Genomic DNA, 22,231 nt, shown 5'->3' with positions numbered 1-22,231 from the left:
GTCCCACACAGTATACAGGCCCCCCACAGTATACAGGCCCCCCACAGTGTACAGTCCCACACAGTATACAGGCCCCCCGCAGTATACAGTCCCACGCAGTATACAGCCCCACACAGTATACAGCCCCCCACACAATATACAGCCCCGTCCCCCACACAGTATTCAGGCCCCCACTATACAGTAGTTTACAGTATATTAGCATAACAGCCCCTGTCACCTTTTTCTGATGTAATCTTCACAAAAAAAGCTCCACAGTTAAGGCAAACTTCTCCTGCAACACTCCTGCTAGGACCTGTGATGACCTCATAGCCATGTGACCAGTAATAGTGTCATCTAAGGTCCTAGATCACAGCTCTAACACAGTACGATGCCTGGACTCAGTGCCGGCAGGCATGGCATGGCATGGCAGCACCCCCTGTGTAGCTGACAGCCTGACACCCGGGGTAGTGGCTAGCAGGGCTCAAGAGGCAGCTGCCTTGGGCCCCCCAGGAGCAACTGGGCAGCTGCCCCTTTTGCCCCTTGGTAAAGACGGCCCTGATCATGTGATGGACCATGTGATAAACGCAGTGACGTCATCAAAGGTCCTATGTGGATTAAGGTGAGTTAAAAAAAATTATATTTTTTTTCCAGCCCTATTTTACTTAGCATTCTGTATTCAGAATGCTATTTATTTTCCCTTATAACCATGTTATAAGGGAAAATAATACAATCTACACAACCTTGAACCCAAACCTGAACTTCTGTGAAGTTCGGGTCTAGGTACCACAGTCAGTTTTTTTATCACACGCATGCAAAACACATTGCACCCGCGCGATAAAAACTGAACAAGGACTTCCGGTTCCGGCGCTGGGATGCTAGCAGCGGAATGAAGGAGCTCCGGCACCCGCTCGTCTACAAATCAGATCCCCATCGTTATCGCAAGCGTGGGAAGACTACTAGAAAGGCGCTTAAGTCCTGCTACTGGACACAGGGCTCGGTACATGGAGCGGTACCTCTTGCGGAGCGGCAGCATTAAATCCACCATGTCCGGCAGCACGGGAGACTCCCAGGGCAAGATGGCGGAGTCGGTCACGCTCCTACCTGAACCAGTGCCTGAGACACAAGACAGGGGTGAGTCTCTCACAATACACCCAACGACGATGTCGACCCAGGGCATTGATTACAAATCGCTGGCTATCGAAGTAGCCACCTATCTTGCTCCTGATATCAAGGACACGCTGACGAAGACGTCAGCGTCCCTGCAACAGCATCATGAAACAATTCATCAGCATGATGCTAAGATTGAAGAGCTGGAGCAGAGAGCTCAATCTATTGAGAGCGAAAGTGCCAGCTTTGCACGTACCCTGAGTGAACTGTCCAAACAAAATATGATTTTACTGGACAGGGTGGAAGACCTGGAGAATAGGTCGCGACGGAGCAATTTAAGGTTAATTGGCTTGCCAGAGTCTATAAAACCGCAGGAGCTAAAGGAACTCTGCGAATTAGATTTGCCAGGAGCCTTGGGCCTAGCGGGCCGCCATAAGGTGGAGAGAGCGCACAGAATTGGCCTCTTGGAGGACCCTAATTTGAAGAGACAGGGAGGGTCACACAATGTTTCTGTAAGGCTGCGCCAAGTAATTATGAAATATCTCGACTACTGCGACAAGGAGGCCATACTAAGAGCGTTCAGAAACAGGAAGAGTCCCCTCAGGCTACAAGGACATAATATATTATTGTTTGCAGATTATTCAGCAGCTGTGGCGAAAAAAAGGAAGGAGTTCAGCCATGTCTGCTCTTTGCTGTATCAAAGGCAAATCAAGTTCCAACTAATGTACCCGGCAAAATTGCGGGTTACGCATGCAGATGGCGGAAGAAATGATGGACACTTTACAGAACAGAAGGCAGGAGAGAGAAGCAGAGCGCAGACGGAGATCTGTATTGCTGCGTCAGGAGAGAATTGATGGAGAACAGCGAAAGGTTGAGTCTCAAGATCCAGGACGGGAACGTCGGGATAGAGAGGGACGATCCGGGGCAGTCAATAAGCGCACTTCCAGGAGAGATGTGCAATCATACCTGAGAAGGTGACTGTTCCTGTGATAATAAGCGCTGCGATGCAGCACGTTCTCCCATTAATAGTTATGAAAGGTTTCATATCATAGGAGATTCCAGTGTTAAAGTGAGAGATCACCTCTCCATACCACAGATACGGAGGGGAGGAGGTGGTTAATGTTGTGGATGTTTATAGTTCATGAATGTGTTTGGTTGATAATCTTAACATTGCTCCCTGGTATAAGCGGCCTTGGGCTAGCAGTTATGTGAGTCAGGAAGGTGGGCGGGTGCCGCAACCCAGAAAAAAGGAAGTCCTAATAGAATAAATACAGTTAGGGGATGCTCTAACAATTAGGGAAGGGGATTCAGGGCGGTTGGGAGGGAAGTTTTTCTAAGGGTTTTTGTAATTTACTTTATCTGCAACTTTTGTCTGTTCTGAACGTATTTTTTAGTCTCGGCTACAAGGGTAGCGTTTCGGAAAAGTGAAGGATGAAAATTATCTCTTGGAACATAAAGGGTCTGAGATCACCCCACAAAAGATGGATGATTCTCAGACATTTAAGGAAACTCAAACCTGACATTGTTCTTCTCCAGGAGACTCACCTGGAAGAGAAGGATTTTGACAGGATGAAAAGATTATGGGTAGGAACAGTGTTAGGATCTTCAGCATATAATAGGAAGGCAGGGGTTATAACATTGATAAATAAGCAACTCAACTGTACAGTGATTGGACATACTGCTGACACGAAGGGCAGATGGGCACAGGTTCTTATCCAGGTCCAGGACACGCAATACAGCATCTACAATGTTTACGGCCCGAACACAAATAATGGTCCGTTCTTTAGAGAGCTGGAATCCAGGGTGCTAGGAGACACAAATCAGCACAAGATCATTGGGGGAGACTTTAACTCAGTGGTTAGGGGTGCAGAAGATAGAAAACGAGAAGGAGACAGGGTTGGGATTGATGGACCCCAGGACAACGTGATGCAGCCTCTTATGGGAGGAGTTGGTTTGATAGACCCATGACGCCAATTTCATCCTGACGACCGGAGCTTTACATTCTACTCGAATTCACAATCCTCGTGGTCACGGATTGATTACATACTCCTATCTCACTCACTCTCACATAGGGTTGAGGAGGCGGAGATTGGCGATATGGTTATATCGGACCATGCCCCGATATCGCTAGATCTGTTTGAGACTTACCCAAGAGAGATAGATTATATTTGGCGCTTTCCTTCTCACTTGTGCGCAAGAGAGGAGTTTGTAGAAAAGTTATCCATATGGTGGGAGGAATTTAAGTCTGACAATGAGGTGCACTTAGGGGATCCAAAGTTATTCTGGAATACTTCAAAAGTGGTGATGAGGGGAAGGATCATGGGATATGTGAGTAGCATCAAGAAAAAGGCCCAACAATCCTTTAATAAAGCGAGCCAGAAAGTCAGAGAGGCCTATTCCAGTTTCATGAGTAATCCGTCAGGTGCCAATAAACAGAAGTGGGTGACTGAACGTCAAGCTTTTGAGAGCTGTGTTAGAGAAAAGGAGTCCCTGAAACAGTCAGAAATGGAAACAAGGCTATATAAATACGGTAATAAATCTGGGAGGCTCTTAGCAAATCTAGCTAAAGGGATGAGAAATCCTCAATATATAGCGTGTTTAAAGGACGCAGAGGGTAACTTGAGTCATGATCCTGCAGTAATCAGTAATATAGTAGGTTCCTATTACGAGGCCCTATATAAAGATGAGGCAACATGTGACTTGTCAGACACTATTTTAAATAGGGTTAAATTACCAAACTTATCTCAGGAACAGCTCCTTTCTTTGAATGCTGACATCTCTTTACAGGAGCTACAAGAAGCCATTAAACATTTAGGAAACTCGAAAGCCCTAGGACCAGATGTAGTCTCAGAGGAATTCTTCAAGGCTCTCCTAAATCAAGTTTCTCCTGTTTTAATGGAATTGTTTAATGGGGTTTTTCAGGGCCATATGTCATTAGAGAACGAGAATATGTCTTATATTAAACTACTCCCCAAGCCAGGGAAGGACCTCTTGGCACCGGGCTCATATAAGCCCATCTCGCTAATAAGTGTCGACGTGAAACTGATGGCCAAGATTGTAGCAGATCGCTTGGGCTCATTTTTGCCCCAGTTAATAGGACGAGAACAGGTAGGATTTGTAAAAGGCAGATCCGCTGTGACAAACATAAGGACTGTCTTGACGGTTCTGGATCGGGTGCAGAATCTCCCAATTAAGGGGGAGTTCCCAGCCATGCTCACCTTGTATGCGGAAAAGGCGTTTGACAATGTGAGGTGGGCATGGTTGGGAGCAGTATTGGATAAGATGGGATTCGTGGGAGCCTTTAGGACATATTTATCCCAGATGTATCATAACCTGAGGGCAAGGGTCTATACTCAGGGCTTTTTATCTAAACCCCTTTTGCTTCAGAAAGGCACCCGACAGGGATGTCCCCTATCCCCTCTTTTATTTAATTTAGCCTTAGAGCCACTTGCCAGGGAACTGTGTAAATCTAATATCTTTGAGGGTATCAAGGTGGGGGGATGCCAGGCAAAAGCGGCTTTGTTCGCAGACGATGTAATACTATTTCTAGCCCATCCGAAACAACACCTGGGGAGGGTGATGGAAGTATTAAGTGAATTTGGGAAATACTCTGGCTATGCGGTGAAGAGAACCAAATGTGAACTGCTTCCTTTGGCACAGGGTGATGATGGGAGGGATATTGGATCAGGAAGATTTGGTATTGCTAAACCGTCGGCTCAGCTTTCATATCTAGGGGTCAAAATAGGGAAATCACCTCACTCCATATATAGGCTGAATTACCCACCATTGTTCACCAAAATTAAAAAAGATGGAAAAATGTACCCCTCTCTCTAATGGGTCGTTGTCAACTGATCAAAATGATGGGGGCGGCGAAGCTAATGTACCCTTTACAAACAATACCTGTCCTCTTACGACTGATATTGGGGACCTTGAGAAAAAGTTTACACAATTTCTGTGGGGAGGGAAGAAGGCAAGAATTGCGTTGAAAAAGTTGAAACTTAAGAAGGAACAGGGAGGTCTTAATTTCCAAGACTTGCGGGGATACAATTTGGCGTGCCTTAGCAGGCATATATATAGATTGGGCCAATAAGACGTCGTACTATTCAAATTTACGTGTTGAGAGCCAGCTAGCATCTCCATGGAATCTGATAGCCCTCATGCACACCAAAGTGTCGAAGCTTCCATATATAGCAAAAAGATCCCTAATTCTTAGGGACACAATCATTACTTGGCAAAACGTGAGGAAGCTTTTTGGTCTGCCATATATGTTTTCGAAACATCTCCCATTACAGGGTAATCCCAACTTCCCTCCAGGTTATAGTGAGAAGTCCTTTCAAGACTGGGCGAATAGGGGAGTGTCTAGGATATGATGCACGAGAAAGAAGCCAAATGGGCATCATTGGGTGAATTAATAGAGAGATGGAACCTACAGAAACCAGCGCAGTTTCCATACATGCAGGTACAAAGTTATGTAAAGAGTATTATGAGTGACTTATCCAAGGAAGGGCAGAGGAACAAGTTTGACTCCTTTCTGGGACATAAGTGCAGGATGTCTATTTCTGAAATCTATAATGTACTTAGAGCAACCTGGGAGGATCAGTTGGTGGTTAACCTATTCAGGAAATGGGAAAAACAACTGGGGGTGACGGAATTAGAGTCCATTGCTCGGGCGGGTATTCAGGCTTTATATAAAGCAGTACCCAATGAACAGATGAGAGAAACACAGTTCAAGATACTTCACAGGGCAATTTATGGGTTTGATTTACCGTCTTCCCTAGCTAGACCTGATAGGATAATCCCTTGCCCAAAATGTAACACACCAGGGACAGATTTGTTTCATGGTCTGTGGGCATGCCCCAGTCTGGGCAGATTTTGGTCTCAAATGTTTTCAATAATGAAACGGTTTAGGAATAATCATCCTGAACTATCACCTCTTCTAGTCATATTTCAGGCAGAGGGAAAAGAATCATCTGACAATGAAGGGGGCAGAGAGAAGAAGAGTCTGACGGTTCTTGAGCATAAGCTATTGTTGGAGGCAAAGAGATGCCTATTGGCACAGTGGCTGACAGCAGACGTTCCTAGTGCTGAGATGTTGCTGAACCGAATTAAACATATATTTCATTTAGAATGGCGGGATGCGATTACCAGGAAAGAGGTGTTAGGGAAAAAACTGTACAAAATATGGAAGGTTTTTATGATGCATTATATTCCCACATCTGAATACCCCTCATTGATGGGACCCTTTAAACTCACAGCGTGGTACCTACAGGAGGATTTGAAGGATCAGTTGGGGGATTTGAAAGTTTGAAGATTTATTATCAGTGATGGTGATAATTTTGACGTTAGGCAGTAGCCGAGACGTTCAGGAAAGACAAAAGTGGCATGATGGGGGGGAGGGGGGTTTGGGGAGGAGGGGAGTGAAACAAAGAATATGCTTGTGGTTCTGATTGGGGAAAAATTAATTGCAGAGTTAACAGATATTTGCTTTGCGGGGGGCATTTTTTTATTTTAGTTATAAGTGGGAGGTGGGTGGGGGAGGGAGAAAACGGGGAAAAAATTGGAAATGTGCTTGTATTTTATGGTCGAAATGACATTTCATTACGGATGTGTTTGAAATGACATTTATATCCTATGTGTCACCAATGGCTCTGTATAATGCTTGCTTGTATTTTTTCCCTGAATAAAACTTAACAACGGAACGCAATCGCATCCGGAACGCAATCGCAGTCAAAACTGACTGCAATTGGGTACCTACTCACGCGTGTTTGCCGCAATGCATCCGGACCTTATCCGGACATGCTTGTGTGAAAGAGGCCTTAGGGGATTAAAGGGGTTTTCTGAGATTTTTATACTGATGACCTATCTTCAGGATAGGTCATCAGTATCTAATTGGTGGGGGTCTGACACTTGGGACCCTATCGATCAACATGTTTGAGAAGACATCAGTGCTCCTGTGAGCGTTGCGGCCTTCTCTCCGCTTTCACTAGGTCGAGTGACGACACCTTCATCGGTTACATGGCCTAGGAGCAGCTCAGCCCCATTGAAGTGAATGGGGCTGAGCACGATACCAAGCACAGCCGCTATACAATGTACGGCGCTGTACTTGGTGAGCATGGGGAAGGCCGCATCTGTCACAGGAGCACCAGTGACTTCTCGAACAGCTGATTGGCAGGATTCCTGGGTGTCGGACCACTACTGATCAGATACTGATGACCTATCCAGAGGATAGATCATCAGTATAAGGCTACATGCACATGACTGTTGTGTGTTTTGCGGTCCTCAAATTGCGGATCCGCAAAACACGGATGGCGTCCGTGTGCGTTCCGCAAATTGCGGAACGGCCAGGACAACCATTAATATAACTGCCTATTCGTGTCCGCAAAACTGACAAGAATAGGACAGGTTATATTTTTTGGGGGGGCCACGGAACGGAGCAACGGATGTGGACAGCACACGGAGTGCTGTCCGCATCTTTTGCGGCCCCATTGAAGTGAACTGCAGCTAGGATGCGGACCAAAACAACAGTTGTGTGCATGTAGCCTAAGGCTAGAGCTACACGACGACATGTTGCGTGACATATAGGGTACAACTACACTGCAAAATGTGTTGCGCAACATATTTTATAATACTAATCTATCTACATCTTGGATGGGTTTTTTGGGAGTGTCGTGTTGCAGTCGCATGCAGTGTGCCACCATAGACTAGCATCATAAAATATTGTCACATGACAAACGTCGCTTTGTAGCCCTAGCTTAAAAACCTCCGAAAACGCTTTTAATCTGTTATTACAATAACATCAATGGTAACAAGCGTAATTTATTTGACCAGGACACATGTTGTTGTACTGCTGCCATTGGGGTTCATTCTTCTAACCGTCTACCCTCATGAAATTTTACTCTCTTCCTAAATGACTAATGAGGTATAACACTTCAAACCTGCGTCTTTAGGTATCGAGTTATCCGGTAACCAGACCCGGAACCTTACAGGATGGAAGAACTGAGACAATACTGCACCTCATGCAGACTTTCTGCTGAACAACAACTTGTCTAATCAGAGGGAGAAGAGGATGGACATGTCGGAGGTTACGCTTAGGTAATCAGTTTGGGCGTTGCCCTCTCTCTATACCCTCCAGGGTTTAAGCCTTAATTACACCTGGGGGAAAAAAGCGATATTAATTACAAGAAAATTAGACGTCTTGGGACTACATGTTACAAACTTCCCAGTGACTTCTAATCTTATCATTTATAGATGGGGTACATTATTCCTGGTAATAGATACTGCTGCTGCAGAACCTCATTATGAAGTGGAAGCAGGGGCTTCATGTCAATCAACTATTATCTAACATGAACCACATCTTAAAAACTAGTGTTTGTCACTACTGAGGTGTGCATTATAGTGCCATTCACCATGCCCTCCAAGCAATGCCACCTAATGTGTCGCCGATAACTCCAGCCTCAATATACCCCCATGTAGTGGCAACCGCAGTGTATAGAGCCAGTTGCCCTGTACCCCTACACATTGTCCAGTGTGTCGTGTACAGTGCCAGCCACTTCCAGACCGGGCCATTTACCCCCTTCCTGACCAGGCCTAATTGTGAAAATCTGACATGTCACTTTATGTGGTAATAACTTTGGAACGCTTTTACTTATCCAAGCCACTCAGAGATTGTTTTCTCATGACAGTGTAACGGGGAGCCGGCGACGCGCTCTCTCCCTGCAGCGCCGCCGCCATCCCATTCGTGAGGAGAGGAACCGGCCGCGCACGCCTCTTCAGCGGGGCCGGCGTCCTTCGTCCCCTAGACAACGGGCAGGAGGGGAACTGAGCGCCGATGTCAATGAGTCGGCGCTCAGGTGTATTGATGTGCAGGACATGGGTCACTTGACGCTGGCCACGTCACGTGACCCATCAATTTATCTGTTAGACTGGACCGACGAATCAGGGAAAGACAAAGATGTTGCCACAGGTGGTAGCTAAACCTGACTCCAAATTGGAAGATCATCTAGAAGAACCCATACAGCTCGGAATGACCACGAGGGATCAAAGACATCAGAGGGGTGCCTGCTTTTATTGCGGAGAATCGGATCACTGGTTACGACAATGTCCTAAAATTCTTCCCTCTAAGAGATCCCCGCGTCCTGGCTCCCAGAAGGATAAAGTACTCCCCAAGAGAAAGTATTGCTACCTGTGGTTATTTCTTTTGGCACCTGTAAGGGTTCTGGGAAGGCATTTATTGATTCTGGGTCCGCCTCTAATTTTATTGACCACAATTTTGCTCTTTCCCTTTGGGTGCCCATTTTGTCTCTGGCTAACCCCATTCATATTATTGCTATTGACTCTACCCCTTTGGTGGGCGGAACAGTAGAATATTGTACCCCTGAGGTGACCTTGACTGTGGGGGCCCTTCATACGCAGTGTTGTTCTTTTTTGATTTTAAAGGATTTACCCGTGGAGATAGTTCTTGGCATGCCTTGGCTCCAGGTTCATAACGCAGTCATCAACTGGTCCACGGGTGAATTAGAGAAATGGGTGTTAGAATGTGATTCATGCTGTCTACCTATCATTCAGGTTGGAGTCACTATGGAGACGAAAACTCTTCCCACGTACAGTACAGACCAAAAGTTTGGACACACACCTTCTCATTCAAAGAGTTTTCTTTATTTTCATGAAAATTGTAGATTCACACTGAAGGCATCACAACTATGAATTAACACATGTGGAATTATATACATGACAAAAAAGTGTGAAACAACTGAAAATATGTCATATTCTAGGTTCTTCAAAGTAGCCACCTTTTGCTTTGATTACTGCTTTGCACACTCTTGGCATTCTCTTCATGAGCTTCAAGAGGTAGTCACCTGAAATGGGTTTCACTTCACAGGTGTGCCCTGTCAGGTTTAATAAGTGGGGATTTCTTGCCTTATAAATGGGGTTGGGACCATCAGTTGCGTTGTGGAGAAGTCAGATGGAGATACAGCTGATAGTCCTACTGAATAGACTGTTAGAATTTGTATTATGGCAAGAAAAAAGCAGCTAAGTAAAGAAAAACGAGTGGCCATCATTAGTTTAAGAAATGAAGGTCAGTCAGTCCAAAAAATTGGGAAAACTTTGAAAGTGTCCCCAAGTGCATTCACAAAAACCATCAAGCGCTACAAAGAAACTGGCTCACATGCGGACCGCCCCAGGAAAGGAAGACCAAGAGTCACCTCTGCTGCGAAGGATAAGTTCATCCGAGTCACCAGCCTCAGAAATCGCAGGTTAACAGCAGCTCAGATTAGAGACCAGGTCAATGCCACACAGAGTTCTAGCAGCAGACACATCTCTAGAACAATTGTTAAGAGGAGACTGTGTGAATCAGGCCTTCATGGTAGAATATCTGCTAGGAAACCACTGCTAAGGACAGGCAACAAGCAGAATAGACTTGTTTGGGCTAAAGAACACAAGGAATGGACATTAGACCAGTGGAAATCTGTGCTTTGGTCTGATGAGTCCAAATTCGAGATCTTTGGTTCCAACCACCGTGTCTTTGTGCGACGCAGAAAAGGTGAATGGATGGACTCTACATGTCTGGTTCCCACCGTGAAGCATGGAGGAGGAGGTGTGATGGTGTGGGGGTGCTTTGCTTGTCACACTGTTGGGGATTTATTCAAAATTGAAGGCATACTGAACCAGCATGGCTACCACAGCATCTTGCAGCGGCATGCTATTCCATCCGGTTTGCGTTTAGTTGGACCATCATTTATTTTTCAACAGGACAATGACCCCAAACACACCTCCAGGCTGTGTAAGGGCTATTTGACCATGAAGGAGAGTGATGGGGTGCTGCGCCAGATGACCTGGCCTCCACAGTCACCGGACCTGAACCCAATCGAGATGGTTTGGGGTGAGCTGGACCGCAGAGTGAAGGCAAAAGGGCCAACAAGTGCTAAGCATCTCTGGGAACTCCTTCAAGACTGTTGGAAGACCATTTCAGGTGACTACCTCTTGAAGCTCATCAAGAGAATGCCAAGAGTGTGCAAAGCAGTAATCAAAGCAAAAGGTGGCTACTTTGAAGAACCTAGAATATGACATATTTTCAGTTGTTTCACACTTTTTTGTTATGTATATAATTCCACATGTGTTAATTCATAGTTTTGATGCCTTTAGTGTGAATCTACAATTTTTATAGTCATGAAAATAAAGAAAACTCTTTGTATGAGAAGGTGTGTCCAAACTTTTGGTCTGTACTGTATATCATTGACTTTGCTGATGTTTTTTCCATGTCCGATGCTGATTTCCTTCCCCCTCATAGACCATATGATTGTGCCATCAATCTTGTTCCAGGATCTAAGTACCCTAGAGGTCGTATTTATAATTTGTCCGGAACGGAAGTCTATGAGGGATTACTTGAAAGAGAGTTTATAAAAAGGACATATTAGACCCTCGGTATCTCCTATGGGGGCGGGGTTTTTCTTTGTTGGGAAAGAGGATAGTGGACTGAGACCATGTATTGATTAGGGATCGACCGATTATCGGTTTTACCGATATTATCGGCAGATATTCAGGATTTTGACTGCTATCGGTATCGGCATCTATTTTGCCGATATTCCGATAGCGTATTGGAAACACAGATCACGCTGCTGTCAGCGCTCTCCGTGTTCCCCTTAGCAGCACAGGGGAGAAGCAAGCAGTGTCTCCTCCCCCTGTGCTGCTGCTGCTGCCGCCAATGAAGGGACAAGGGACAAGAGAAGGGGAGGGGCTGTGGCCACTGCGCCACCAATGAAGAGAAATCTCTCATTCATTCTAATTTCAAATTGAACAGGAGGCGGGAGCTGGCTGCAGAATCACATAGCCGGCTCCCGACCTCTATGAGCAATAGCTGCGATCTGCGGTAGTTAACCCCTCAGGTGCCGCGGATCGCAGCTACTGCTCATAGAGGTCGAGAGCCGGCTATGTGATTCTGCAGCCAGCTCCCGCCTCCTGTATATGAATAAATGAGAGATTAATCTTCATTGGTAGCGCAGTGTGCCCCCCCCAAGCCCAGTATTAGACATTGGTGGTGCAGTTCCCCCCCCAACCCCAGTATTAGACATTGTCGGCGCAGTGCGCCCCCCCCCCCCAAGCCCCCCCAGTATTAAGCATTGGTGGCGGCAGTGCGCCCCCCCAAGCCCCCCCAGTATTAAGCATTGGTGGCGCAGTGCGCCCCCCACCCCCACCCCAGTATTAAAAACATTGGTGGCGCAGTGCGCCCCCCCACAGGATCCCCTCTCCCCTGCTCCTCCGATCGGAGCCCCAGCAGTGTAATGCTAGGGCTCAGATCGGTTACCATGGCAGCCAAGACGCTATTGAAGCTCTGGCTGCCATGGTAAGCTCCATGCTGCTGTGTGCACAAAGCACAGAGCAGCAGGGACAGTGTGAAGTCCTATTCACCCTAAGGGGGCTAAATGTTAGTAAAAAAAAAAAAAAAAAAAGTAACAAAAATAAATCACCAAAATATTAAGTGTAAATGAAAAAGAAAGATTTAGAAAAAAAAAAATACACATTAACAATAAACATAATTTTCAGCAGATTTGTGTAGGATTTTTTTATTTTTTTTTCAAAAATAAAAATTCCCAGAACATCGGTATAAATTATCGGCTATCGGCCTGAAAGTTCACAAATTATCGGTATCGGCCCTAAAAAATCAATATCGGTCGATCCCTAGTATTGATTATAGAGAATTAAAAAAGATTACCATTAAGAACCAGTATTCTTTGCCTTTAATCCTAGACCTGTTTAACCAAGTTCTTGGAGCTCGCACTAAATTTGATCTTAGGGGGGGCCTATAATCTCATTCGAATTAAGGAGGGGGGATGAGTGGAAAACGGGCTTTAATACCCCTGAGGGTCATTATGAATATTTGGTGATGCCATTTGGGTTAAGTAATGCTCCGGCGGTTTTCCAAAATTTTGTCAATGACATTTTTAGACAATTTATTGGAAAATTTGTGATTGTGTATTTAGATGATATTCTGATTTATTTACTGGACTGAGATTCTCACGTTACTCACACTAGACAGGTACTGGGTGAGATTCTCACGTTACTCACACTAGACAGGTACTGGAGGGTCTTCGGGAGAACCAACTATTAGCAAAAAGTGAGAAGTGTATATTTGGAGTGCAGGAGATTTCATTTCTGGGATATATTCTCACACCCCAATCCTTTAAAGGGAACCTGTCACAGGGATTTGATGTATAGAGCTGAGGACATGGGTTGCTAGATGACCGCTAGCACATCAGCAATACCAAGTCCCCATAGCTCTGTGTGCTTTTATTGTGTACTAAAAACTATTTTATACATATGCAAATTTACCTGAGATGAGTCCTGTCCCTGAGATGAGTCAGGGACAGGACTCATCTCAGGTTAATTTGCATATGTATCAAATCGGTTTTTTTACACAATAAAAGCACACAGAGCTATGGGGACTGGGTATTGCGGATGTGCTCGCGGCCATCTAGCAACCCATGTCCTCAGCTCTATACCCAAATTCCAGGTGACAGGTTTCCTTTAAGATGGATCCGGGGAAGGTGCAGGCTATTTTAGAATGGGTGAGACCTTCCTCTCTTAAAGTGTTATAACGCTTTCTGGGTTTTTCAAATTATTACCGGAAGTTTGTTAAAAAAAATTATATTATTGCAAAGCCTCTCACTGATCTAACCAAGAAGGGGGCGGATCTAGTGAAATGGTTGCCTGAGGCCATAGAGGATTTTGAAACACTCAAGAGATGTTTTGCTAAGAGTTGTTGATACCTCCGAGGATGGGCTAGGGGCAGTACTCTCCCAGGGGTCATCAACTCTCACTAACTTGAGGCCTTGCGCTTTCTTTTCTCGAAAGTTCTCTTCTACTGAGAGAAATTATGATATTGGTAATTGAGTGTTACTTACGATTAAATGGGCCTTTGAGGAATGGCATAATTTTTTTGAGGGGGCTCAACATTGTGTTACCATACTTACTGATCATAAGAATTTTATGTTTTTGGAATTTGCTAAACGTTTGAATCCCAGACAGGCTCGGTGGGCATTGTTCTTTACACGCTTTAACTTTTGCATTACTTTCAGGCCAGGAAGTAAAAATGTCAAAGCTGATGCCCTACCCCAGAGTTGTTGTGCCTTTCAGTCTCCTGATACTCCAAAAGAACCTATTTTGCCGGCAGGTATCATTGTGGCTGCAGTCTCTTCCGATTTGACAACCGAGATTACTGCAGTACAACACTTGGCTCCAGTACAATCCCCTAAAGATAAGTTTGTCCCTGGTCATTTACGTCTACGACTGTTAGGTGAGTGCCACTATTCTGTTTTTAGTGGGCATCCTGGCATTAATGTCACCAAGGAACTAGTTTCCAGGTTTTACTGGTGGCCCACCTTGTCTAGAGATATCCAGTCATAGGTATCCTCTTGTGAGGTTTGTGCCAAGTCCAAGACTCCTAGGTCCCGTCCCATGGTGAGTTGCGACCGCTGCCTTTCCCTAGTAGACTTTGGTCCCATATTTCTATGGATTTTATTACCGACCTACCGGTTTCAGAGGGTAAGTCGGTTGTGTGGGTAATCTTTGACAGGTTTAGCAAAATGGTTCATTTCATCCCTCTGTCAAAATTGCCTAATGCAAAAACTTTAGCTTCCCTTTTCGTGGACCATGTAATACGTCTACATGGAATTCCGGAAAATGTAGTTTCGGATAGAGGAGTTCAATTTGTCTCTAAATTTTGAGGGCCTTTTGTCATAAATTTTATATTTGTCTGCCTTTTTCTTCGGCCTTTCATCCTAAAACCAACGGTCAAACTGAACGTTTAAACCAGTCTCTTAAACAGTATTTGGGTGAAACATTTATCCTTGGCTGAATTCGCCATTAATAATCAAGTGAACTCGTCTACTGGGATGTCTCCCTTCTTTTGTAATCTTGGATTTCATCCGCAATTTAGCTCATTCTCGCCATCTTCCTCTCAGATTCCTGAAGCTGATGTAGTAGTTAAAGAACTGTGCACAGTCTGGGCCCAGGTTCAATCGAACCCGAAAAAAGCCCAGGAGGTTGAAAAGGTTAATGTTGACAAAAGGCGCTCTAGAAGGGTGGATTTGGGGTTTGGAGACAAGGTGTGATTATCCACCATGAATTTGCATCTTAAGATACCATCAGGTAAATTTGCACCTCGATTTTTTGGCCCTTATGAGATTATTGACATCATTAACCCTGTGTCTTTTAAGTTACTGTTACCTGACTCCTTTCGTATTCATAATTTTTTCACAAAGCTTTACTCAAAAAGTATGTGTCGCCTGTGTCTCCTGCATAGGAACCTCCGCCGCAAGTAGAGGAAGGGGGGGTACTCTAACGGGGAGCCAGCAATGCGCTCTCCCTGCAGCGCCGCCGCCATCCCATTTGTGAGGAGGAGTGAGGACGCGGCCGGCGTCCTCGTCTCTATGGTAATGAGAGGGCACAGAGAACCCAGCTGCGCACGCCTCTTCAGCGTGGCCGGTGTCCTTCGTCCCCTAGACAACGAGCAGGGGGGAAACTGAGCGCCGATGTCAATGAGTCCGCACTCAGGTGTATTGATGTGCTGGACATGGGTCACGTGACGCTGGCCACGTCACGTGACCCATCAATTAGACCTATTTAAACAGGTAACCTGCTGGCCACAGGTTGCCTGTGATTGGTCTTGTTACCTCACTAGCGTTCTCTGCATGTGTGACTCTTTTTGTTTGACTTCGGCTTGTATTTGACTTCGATCTTGTGTTACCCCTTGTACTGACACAACCTCTTGACTCCTGATTTCGGCTTAATCTTGAATTACCCCTTTGTGCCCTTATTACCTCCTGGGTCTTGACCTTGGCTTCCTTTGGTTTCAGTTGTGGTTTTACCCAGCCTGTGAAGCTTGTTGCTTCTGTGTTTTCTGTACTTGTCTGTAGTTTTCTCCCCTTGTTGTTTCCTCCACGAAAATGTGAAAAAATACAGTTTTCTAAATTTGAATTTCTCTGCTTTTAAGGTAGATGGGGATGCTTCATAAAATATTGATTCATTTACATTCCCCATATGTTTACTTTATGTTGGCATCATTTTAGTAATGTAATTTTTTTTTTTTAGGATGCTAGAAGGTTTAGAATTTTAGAAGCAATTTTTGAAATTTAAGGAAATTTCCGAAGTCAACTTTAAGGACCAGATCAGTTCTAAAGTCACTTTGTGGGGCTTACATAATAGAACCAACCCATAAATAACCCCATGTTAGAAATAACACCCCTCAAACTATTTAAAACTGGTTTTAGAAATGTTGTTAACCCTTTAGGTATTCCACAGGAATTAAAGCAAAATAGAGGTGAAATTTCAAAATGTCACTTTTTTAGCTCTTTCCCGATACCTGGGGTCTGGGACCATTCCTGGACACCTTCTTCAAGCCCCTGTCCGGGTCATGCAAGCCTCAAGTTCGCCGCAGTATCGGGGACGCCGATGCTGCTTCTTTTGCTTTGAGAGCTCTGGGCTCGGCTGCGGCTCCTGCACTTCTCTAGGCGCACAGTGGTGGAGGATTGCCAAGCCGGACCACGTGACCGGAAGTGCGCGTTCGCGTGCGCCGGAAGAAGATGGCGACGCACATCGCATGCTGGAGGCCTCGGTAATCTGAGGCCTCGCATGGGGGCTGACTCTTCCTTGGAATGAGTTCCCCAGGACAAGGAGGCAGAGCTGCACGGCGGGGGGCCCAAAATGGGGTAAGTTCATTAAGTGATGATGGCTGTTCAGTTGTGCATCACGCAGATCCAGATGTCTGGAAAGCAGGAGGCTGGTACAGACTCCCCCGTCCAGGGTCATGTAAGTTACACTCCCTGCCCTGTTTTGTCCGGTGTTATAGAGAGTTCTATATGAACCTAGCTCTCTCTCTTCCGCCTTAGGCTGAGAAAGAGACAGGACACAAGTCCCATGGGGATTCAAAAAAGAAAGCTAAAAATTAATTTAGATAATTAATTATCTAAAATTCTTAAAGAGGAACAACCTTCCTTTATGTCAGAATTAAGAGCTATAATAAGAGAAGAAGTCCAGGCTGCAGGATTAAACCAGGTCCTTACTCCAGTCCCCTCTCCACCACCCTCCAAACGACTCAGGGTTCAGATGGACTCTGATTCTGAGGCTGATGGCTTATACTACTCAGAAGAGATGGAAGAAGAACATCCCCCTTCCTCTCTCTCGGATGAACCAGGAAGATTCTTCTTTTTTTTTTTAGAAGATTTAGATCCCCTTCTAACAGCAATAAGACAGACGATGGCAGTCGAGGAGGAGAAGCAGGCCCGAACCATTCAAGATGAAATGTTTGGGGGCCTGAGAGCAAAAAAGAAGAAGCTTTTTTCAGTGAACTCAAACTATATGTTCCACGGGAATTTAAGAGCAGACTGCTATGGGGGGCGTGGCCAGCAGCCGGCATGTGAGCACGCTTTTGTGAGTAGCTCCGCTTACCCTCGTTAATCCTTCGCCATCCTGACAAACTGCAGACTCCTGGCACAGAGTGGACAGTGTGTAGGAGGCGGAGGAGACCCCGCACACTGACTATGGGACCCAGCAATTCGCAAACGGCTGCGGAAAAGCTTAGTTCTCCAGGTCAGAGGCCCAAAGTGGAGCCGCGCCCGCAACCCCTACATGTGCGGCTGTTACCCGTGGGCAGTCTGCCCAACAGGCAGATGCAGAGGAAGGCGCTGAGCAGGCGTTCACCCTCAAGGCAGTGTATGAGCAGCTGCAATATCATCATGCCAAACCTCACTAGAAGCTAGAGGAGGTAAGAGTGGATGTGGGCCTGCTCCGCCATGACATGCAGCAACTTAGAGACCGGGTCAAAAATACGGAAGAACGTGTGTCTGCGCTGGAGGACCTGACCAGACCCATGGCAGGGAAGATGCAAGACCTTGAGCGATCCGTAGGTCAGTGGCAACAGAAATGTGACGACCTGGAGAATAGATCGCGCCGCAACAGCGTGAGGATCTTGGGCCTACCAGAGAAAGCTGAAGGCAGAGATCCTGCGGCCTTCTTAGAGGCCTGGTTTAAAGAGCAGTTCCCTGAGGCACCCTTTTCTCCTATATATAACGTGGAGAAAGCGCATCGGGTCCCAGCCAGATACCCCCCACCAGGGGCTCCTCCTAGAACCCTTTTGGCGCGACTGCTGAATTGGAGAGACCGGGATCTTATCCTCAGCCAGGCCAGAAGCAAGCAAGACATCAGGCATAAAAATGCAAAGGTCTCCCTTTTTCCGGATTTCTCTGCAGACCTCCAGAAGAGGAGAGCCACATTTGTTGCAGTTAAACGTCGCCTTCGGGATTTAAATCTTCAATACTCGATGGCTTACCCGGCTCGCCTTAGAGTCGTAGACGGCGATAAAACAGTGTTTTTCAGTGATCCCCCGTGATGCAGAGGACTGGGCCTCAAGAAAATCTGTGCGTCCCGGACCACGCTGAACTTTTCGCTGTCTGTTCACAGCAAGTATTAAAACACCCTCTTATGTCTGATTCTAAGGGGACTTGATCTTGTTTACCATGAGCATGATATTATTTAATATGCAACACAGCTGCTTTTGGTCTTTCTTTTATGTTCTGGACTGCATCTGATAGTCTTATGTGCATTCTCACTTAAGTATAGGGCGTTTCCCTATATACAGCATCGGACACTTTGTCAACATGTCCCATTGTCCTGTACTAATGCTAGCAGTTTTGCATATATTTGCTGAATGGGGGGTAGGAGCAATACCTGTATGGTTATAACATCTATTTGCACCATACAGGTCCCCGAGTTATGGGCCACCAAGTTAGTCGGATCTGGATCCGACATCTTCATGTTTATAATGTTATTGTTCCGTACTATGTTTTTGTATGCTCAAGATTATATGTCTCAAGTATGGCCATCCCTTTTCATGATAGCAGCAGGGGAGTTTATGCTTCACATTGACCAAATGCCTGAAATGTCAGTGTATGCAATATGGATGTGGATATATGTCCTTGATTCAAATTTGGTGATGCCATGGCCTCCATAAGAGTGATGTCCTGGAACGTGAGGGGACTGGGAGACCCTAATAAAAGGATAGCGTTTTTTTTTCACAAATACGCTCCTTTAACCCACATATTCTGGGCCTCCAAGAAACCCATCTTACCCCGGAAACTGGGAATAGGCTAAAAAAGCCCTGGGCGCAGCACTTATTCAACTCATATGGGAGTTCTCACTCGAGAGGTGTGGCCCTGGTGTTCCATAGAAGTCTCAGATGTGAGATTCACTACTCAGCTGTGGATCAGGGAGGGCAGTACATCTTCATATATGCTCACATTAATTGTGTCCCCTATGTGATTGTTAATTTGTATAATCCCCCTCCTGCATCTCCCTTCTACAAGCAGTCATGGGTTTTGTGGCTAATTATCCTAATGCCCGTCTCCTATGCATGGGAGACTTTAATCAAGTAGTTAGTGAGGATTTAGATAGCTTTAGCTATAGAGCAGAGGGAGGAGGGGTGGGAGGGAATAGCACGGTTCTTGCCAGAATATCGCAGGAGATGGGATGGGTAGACTTGTGGAGAGCCAAGAACCCGCTAACAAGGGAATACTCTTGCTTTACCCCTGCCAGGGGAGCCCTGTCCAGAATCGATTATTTGTTCGGTAATGCCATGGTAAATACTGATCTGGTGAATATTAGACACGGTCCACAGGGTCCTTCTGATCATGCCCCATTACTGGCGGAGTTGGCACCGACTGATCGTGCCAGCGTCGGCAGTAAGACGCGTATACACCCTTTCTGGCTGTCCTTGTTTGGTTTAAATGACAGAATCCCTGATCAATTGAGGTTGTTTTTTGAGATACAGGGCGAGTCCACAGGCGCTCTGTTGCTATGGGAGACAATGAAAGCGTACCTTAGAGGATGCATCAAATCCTCAATTTCATACGTTAAGAGAGATTCGCAACGTAAGGAAGCTGAGAGGGCGCTCACTGAGTCCCCCTCTGAAGAGCGCAGAGTGGAGTGGTTATCCAGAGGGAGAATGTACATGATGCATCTGGAGGAAAAGAGCAAAAGGAAGCTTTTCTTCCTTAAGCAACAGGCGTTTGAAACAGGCAATCAGACAGGGAAGTTACTTGCACATATAGCACACACCAATAATATGTCTCCCCCGGTACTCAGGATACAGGAGGCTGATGGCCGCATACTGGAATCGGCGCAAGGCATATTGAAGTGCTTTCATAATTTTTACAGAGACCTATATAAATCAGCAGCTACCTATTCAGGGCAAGATTTAGAGTCCTACCTCACTGAAGTGTCTCATCCTCGGCTAGGGGACTTAGGAGTCTTATGGAGGAGGATATTACACTAGAGGAAGTGGAGAGGGCAATTAAGGATCTACCGACAGGGAAAGCCCCTGGCCCAGGTGGCATCCCGGTAGAGGTATATTCTAGGTATGGGGAAAATCTGAACCCTCAGTTGTTGAACCTGTATAGAGTGGCGCATTCCCGTGGCTCCTTGTCAGATTCCATGTATGACGCCTCCATTGTTGTGATCTTGAAGCCTGGCAAGGACCCATTGGAATGTGGATCTTATCGTACAATCTCACTTTTAAACTTGGACTATAAAGTCCTGACCAGAATTCTAGCCAATAGGTTGAATAAGGTTATCACGTCAATAATCCATTCTGATCAGTCGGGCTTCATGCCTGGAAGGTCCACGTCAGACAAGGAGGGCTCAGGTAATTGCCCAGTTGGGGGTAGTAAAGAAGGAGAGATGGGCTCTGGCTTCACTGGACACGGCCAAGGCTTTCGATTCGTTGGAATGGCCCTTTTTGACAGCCGTGCTGGGTAGCTTTGGCTTCGGTCCCAACTTCATTAAATGGATAGAAACTCTATACAAAAAAACCACTGCTAGTATTCAACTGAACGGTTCCCATTCTGACAGGTTTCCCTTACTCAGAGGCACGAGGCAGGGGTGCCCGCTCTCGCCTTTGCTGTTTGCGTTAGCTATTGAGCATTTGGCCATCAGATTCAGACAGGATCAGGTTTATGCAGGTGTTAGCGAGGGAGATAGGGAGGACAGGATCGGACTGTATGCAGACGACTTGATCCTCTTTATGTCAGCCCCGGAAGTGTCTCTACCAAGAGCTGTTGAAATCATTGAGCGCTTTGGGCTATACTCCGGACTGCACATAAATTGGGGCAAGTCTGCCATCATGCCCCTCTGGATGCACGACTGGCCTAGTTACCGAAACAATCTGCCTGTAGTTGACAGGTTTAAATATTTAGGAGTAATAATCACTAAAGAGCCTCAACTCTCCTATGTCCTGAATATTGAACCCTTAGAGACTGTATTCCAAGATAAGGTAAAAACATGGGAGACCCTCCCATTGTCAGTCATGGGCAGACTGAATCTGGTAAAGATGATACTCCTGCCCAAAGGTCTATATCTGCTGTAACACGCCTGTATGCCAATTCCAAGGGGATTTTTTAAACGTATACATGCTATAGTAGCCTCCTATGTATGGGGTAAAGCTAGGAGGAAGCTCTCATTGTCAGTTTTACAGAGACCGAAGCTACAGGGGGAGCTTCCCTTCCAGACTTCTTTCTTTACTATATAGCAAGCCAATTTAGATTTCTGAGATATTGGGTCACTGACGCCCCAAAGCCAAATGCAGAATACTACCTGCACGAATACTTGCAAGTTCCCACGTTGTGGCCTGTTCTGGAAGGATCTCGCCATATTCAAAAGGATCTTCTCCCAGTACATAAGCTAGCTCATCAGATATGGCAGGCATCTAAGTTAAATTCCTACAAGGATTTGCCAAATGAAGTTCCCGTATGGGATAACTGTATGTTCCCACATCTGGCTAAGCTAGAGGGTGTGTCTGAGTGGAAGAGGCATGGCATATTCACGATGGGAGATTTATATGAAAGTGGGCAGCTTAGATCATTTTCCCAGATTCAGGATAAGTTTCAGGTGCCGCGCACTCTCTTCTTCAGATACCTTCAATTGAGACATGCACTGCAGGCCCAGTTCAGAAGCGATAACAGGTGTATCTCTAAATACCCTATTATAGGGGTTTTGAAGTCGCAAGACCCTAGAGGCATAGTCTCAGCGCTATATACACATTTGTTGGGCTGCCGTTTGCTGGTGACCCTGTTGGCTGTTGAGGACAGATGGAAGTTGC

The 22,231-nt window shown here is 45.8% G+C and overlaps 1 protein-coding gene across 1 annotated transcript in view; it reads left to right on the top strand.

The window, feature by feature from the left end:
* The first annotated feature begins 3,405 nt into the window (after positions 1-3,405).
* Positions 3,406-22,231, top strand: part of VSIG10L2 (V-set and immunoglobulin domain containing 10 like 2) — a 66,854-nt gene continuing 48,028 nt past the window's right edge. The window contains 3 exon segments of the mRNA XM_044277578.1: positions 3,406-4,194; positions 9,523-9,651; positions 14,218-14,377. Coding sequence (XP_044133513.1) covers positions 3,406-4,194; positions 9,523-9,651; positions 14,218-14,377 — 1,078 coding nt within the window.

The sequence above is a fragment of the Bufo gargarizans genome, chromosome 2 (genome assembly GCF_014858855.1).
Source record: "Bufo gargarizans isolate SCDJY-AF-19 chromosome 2, ASM1485885v1, whole genome shotgun sequence".
NCBI classification, from domain to species: Eukaryota; Metazoa; Chordata; class Amphibia; order Anura; family Bufonidae; genus Bufo; species Bufo gargarizans.
This window is presented reverse-complemented; position numbering and strand designations above follow the sequence as displayed.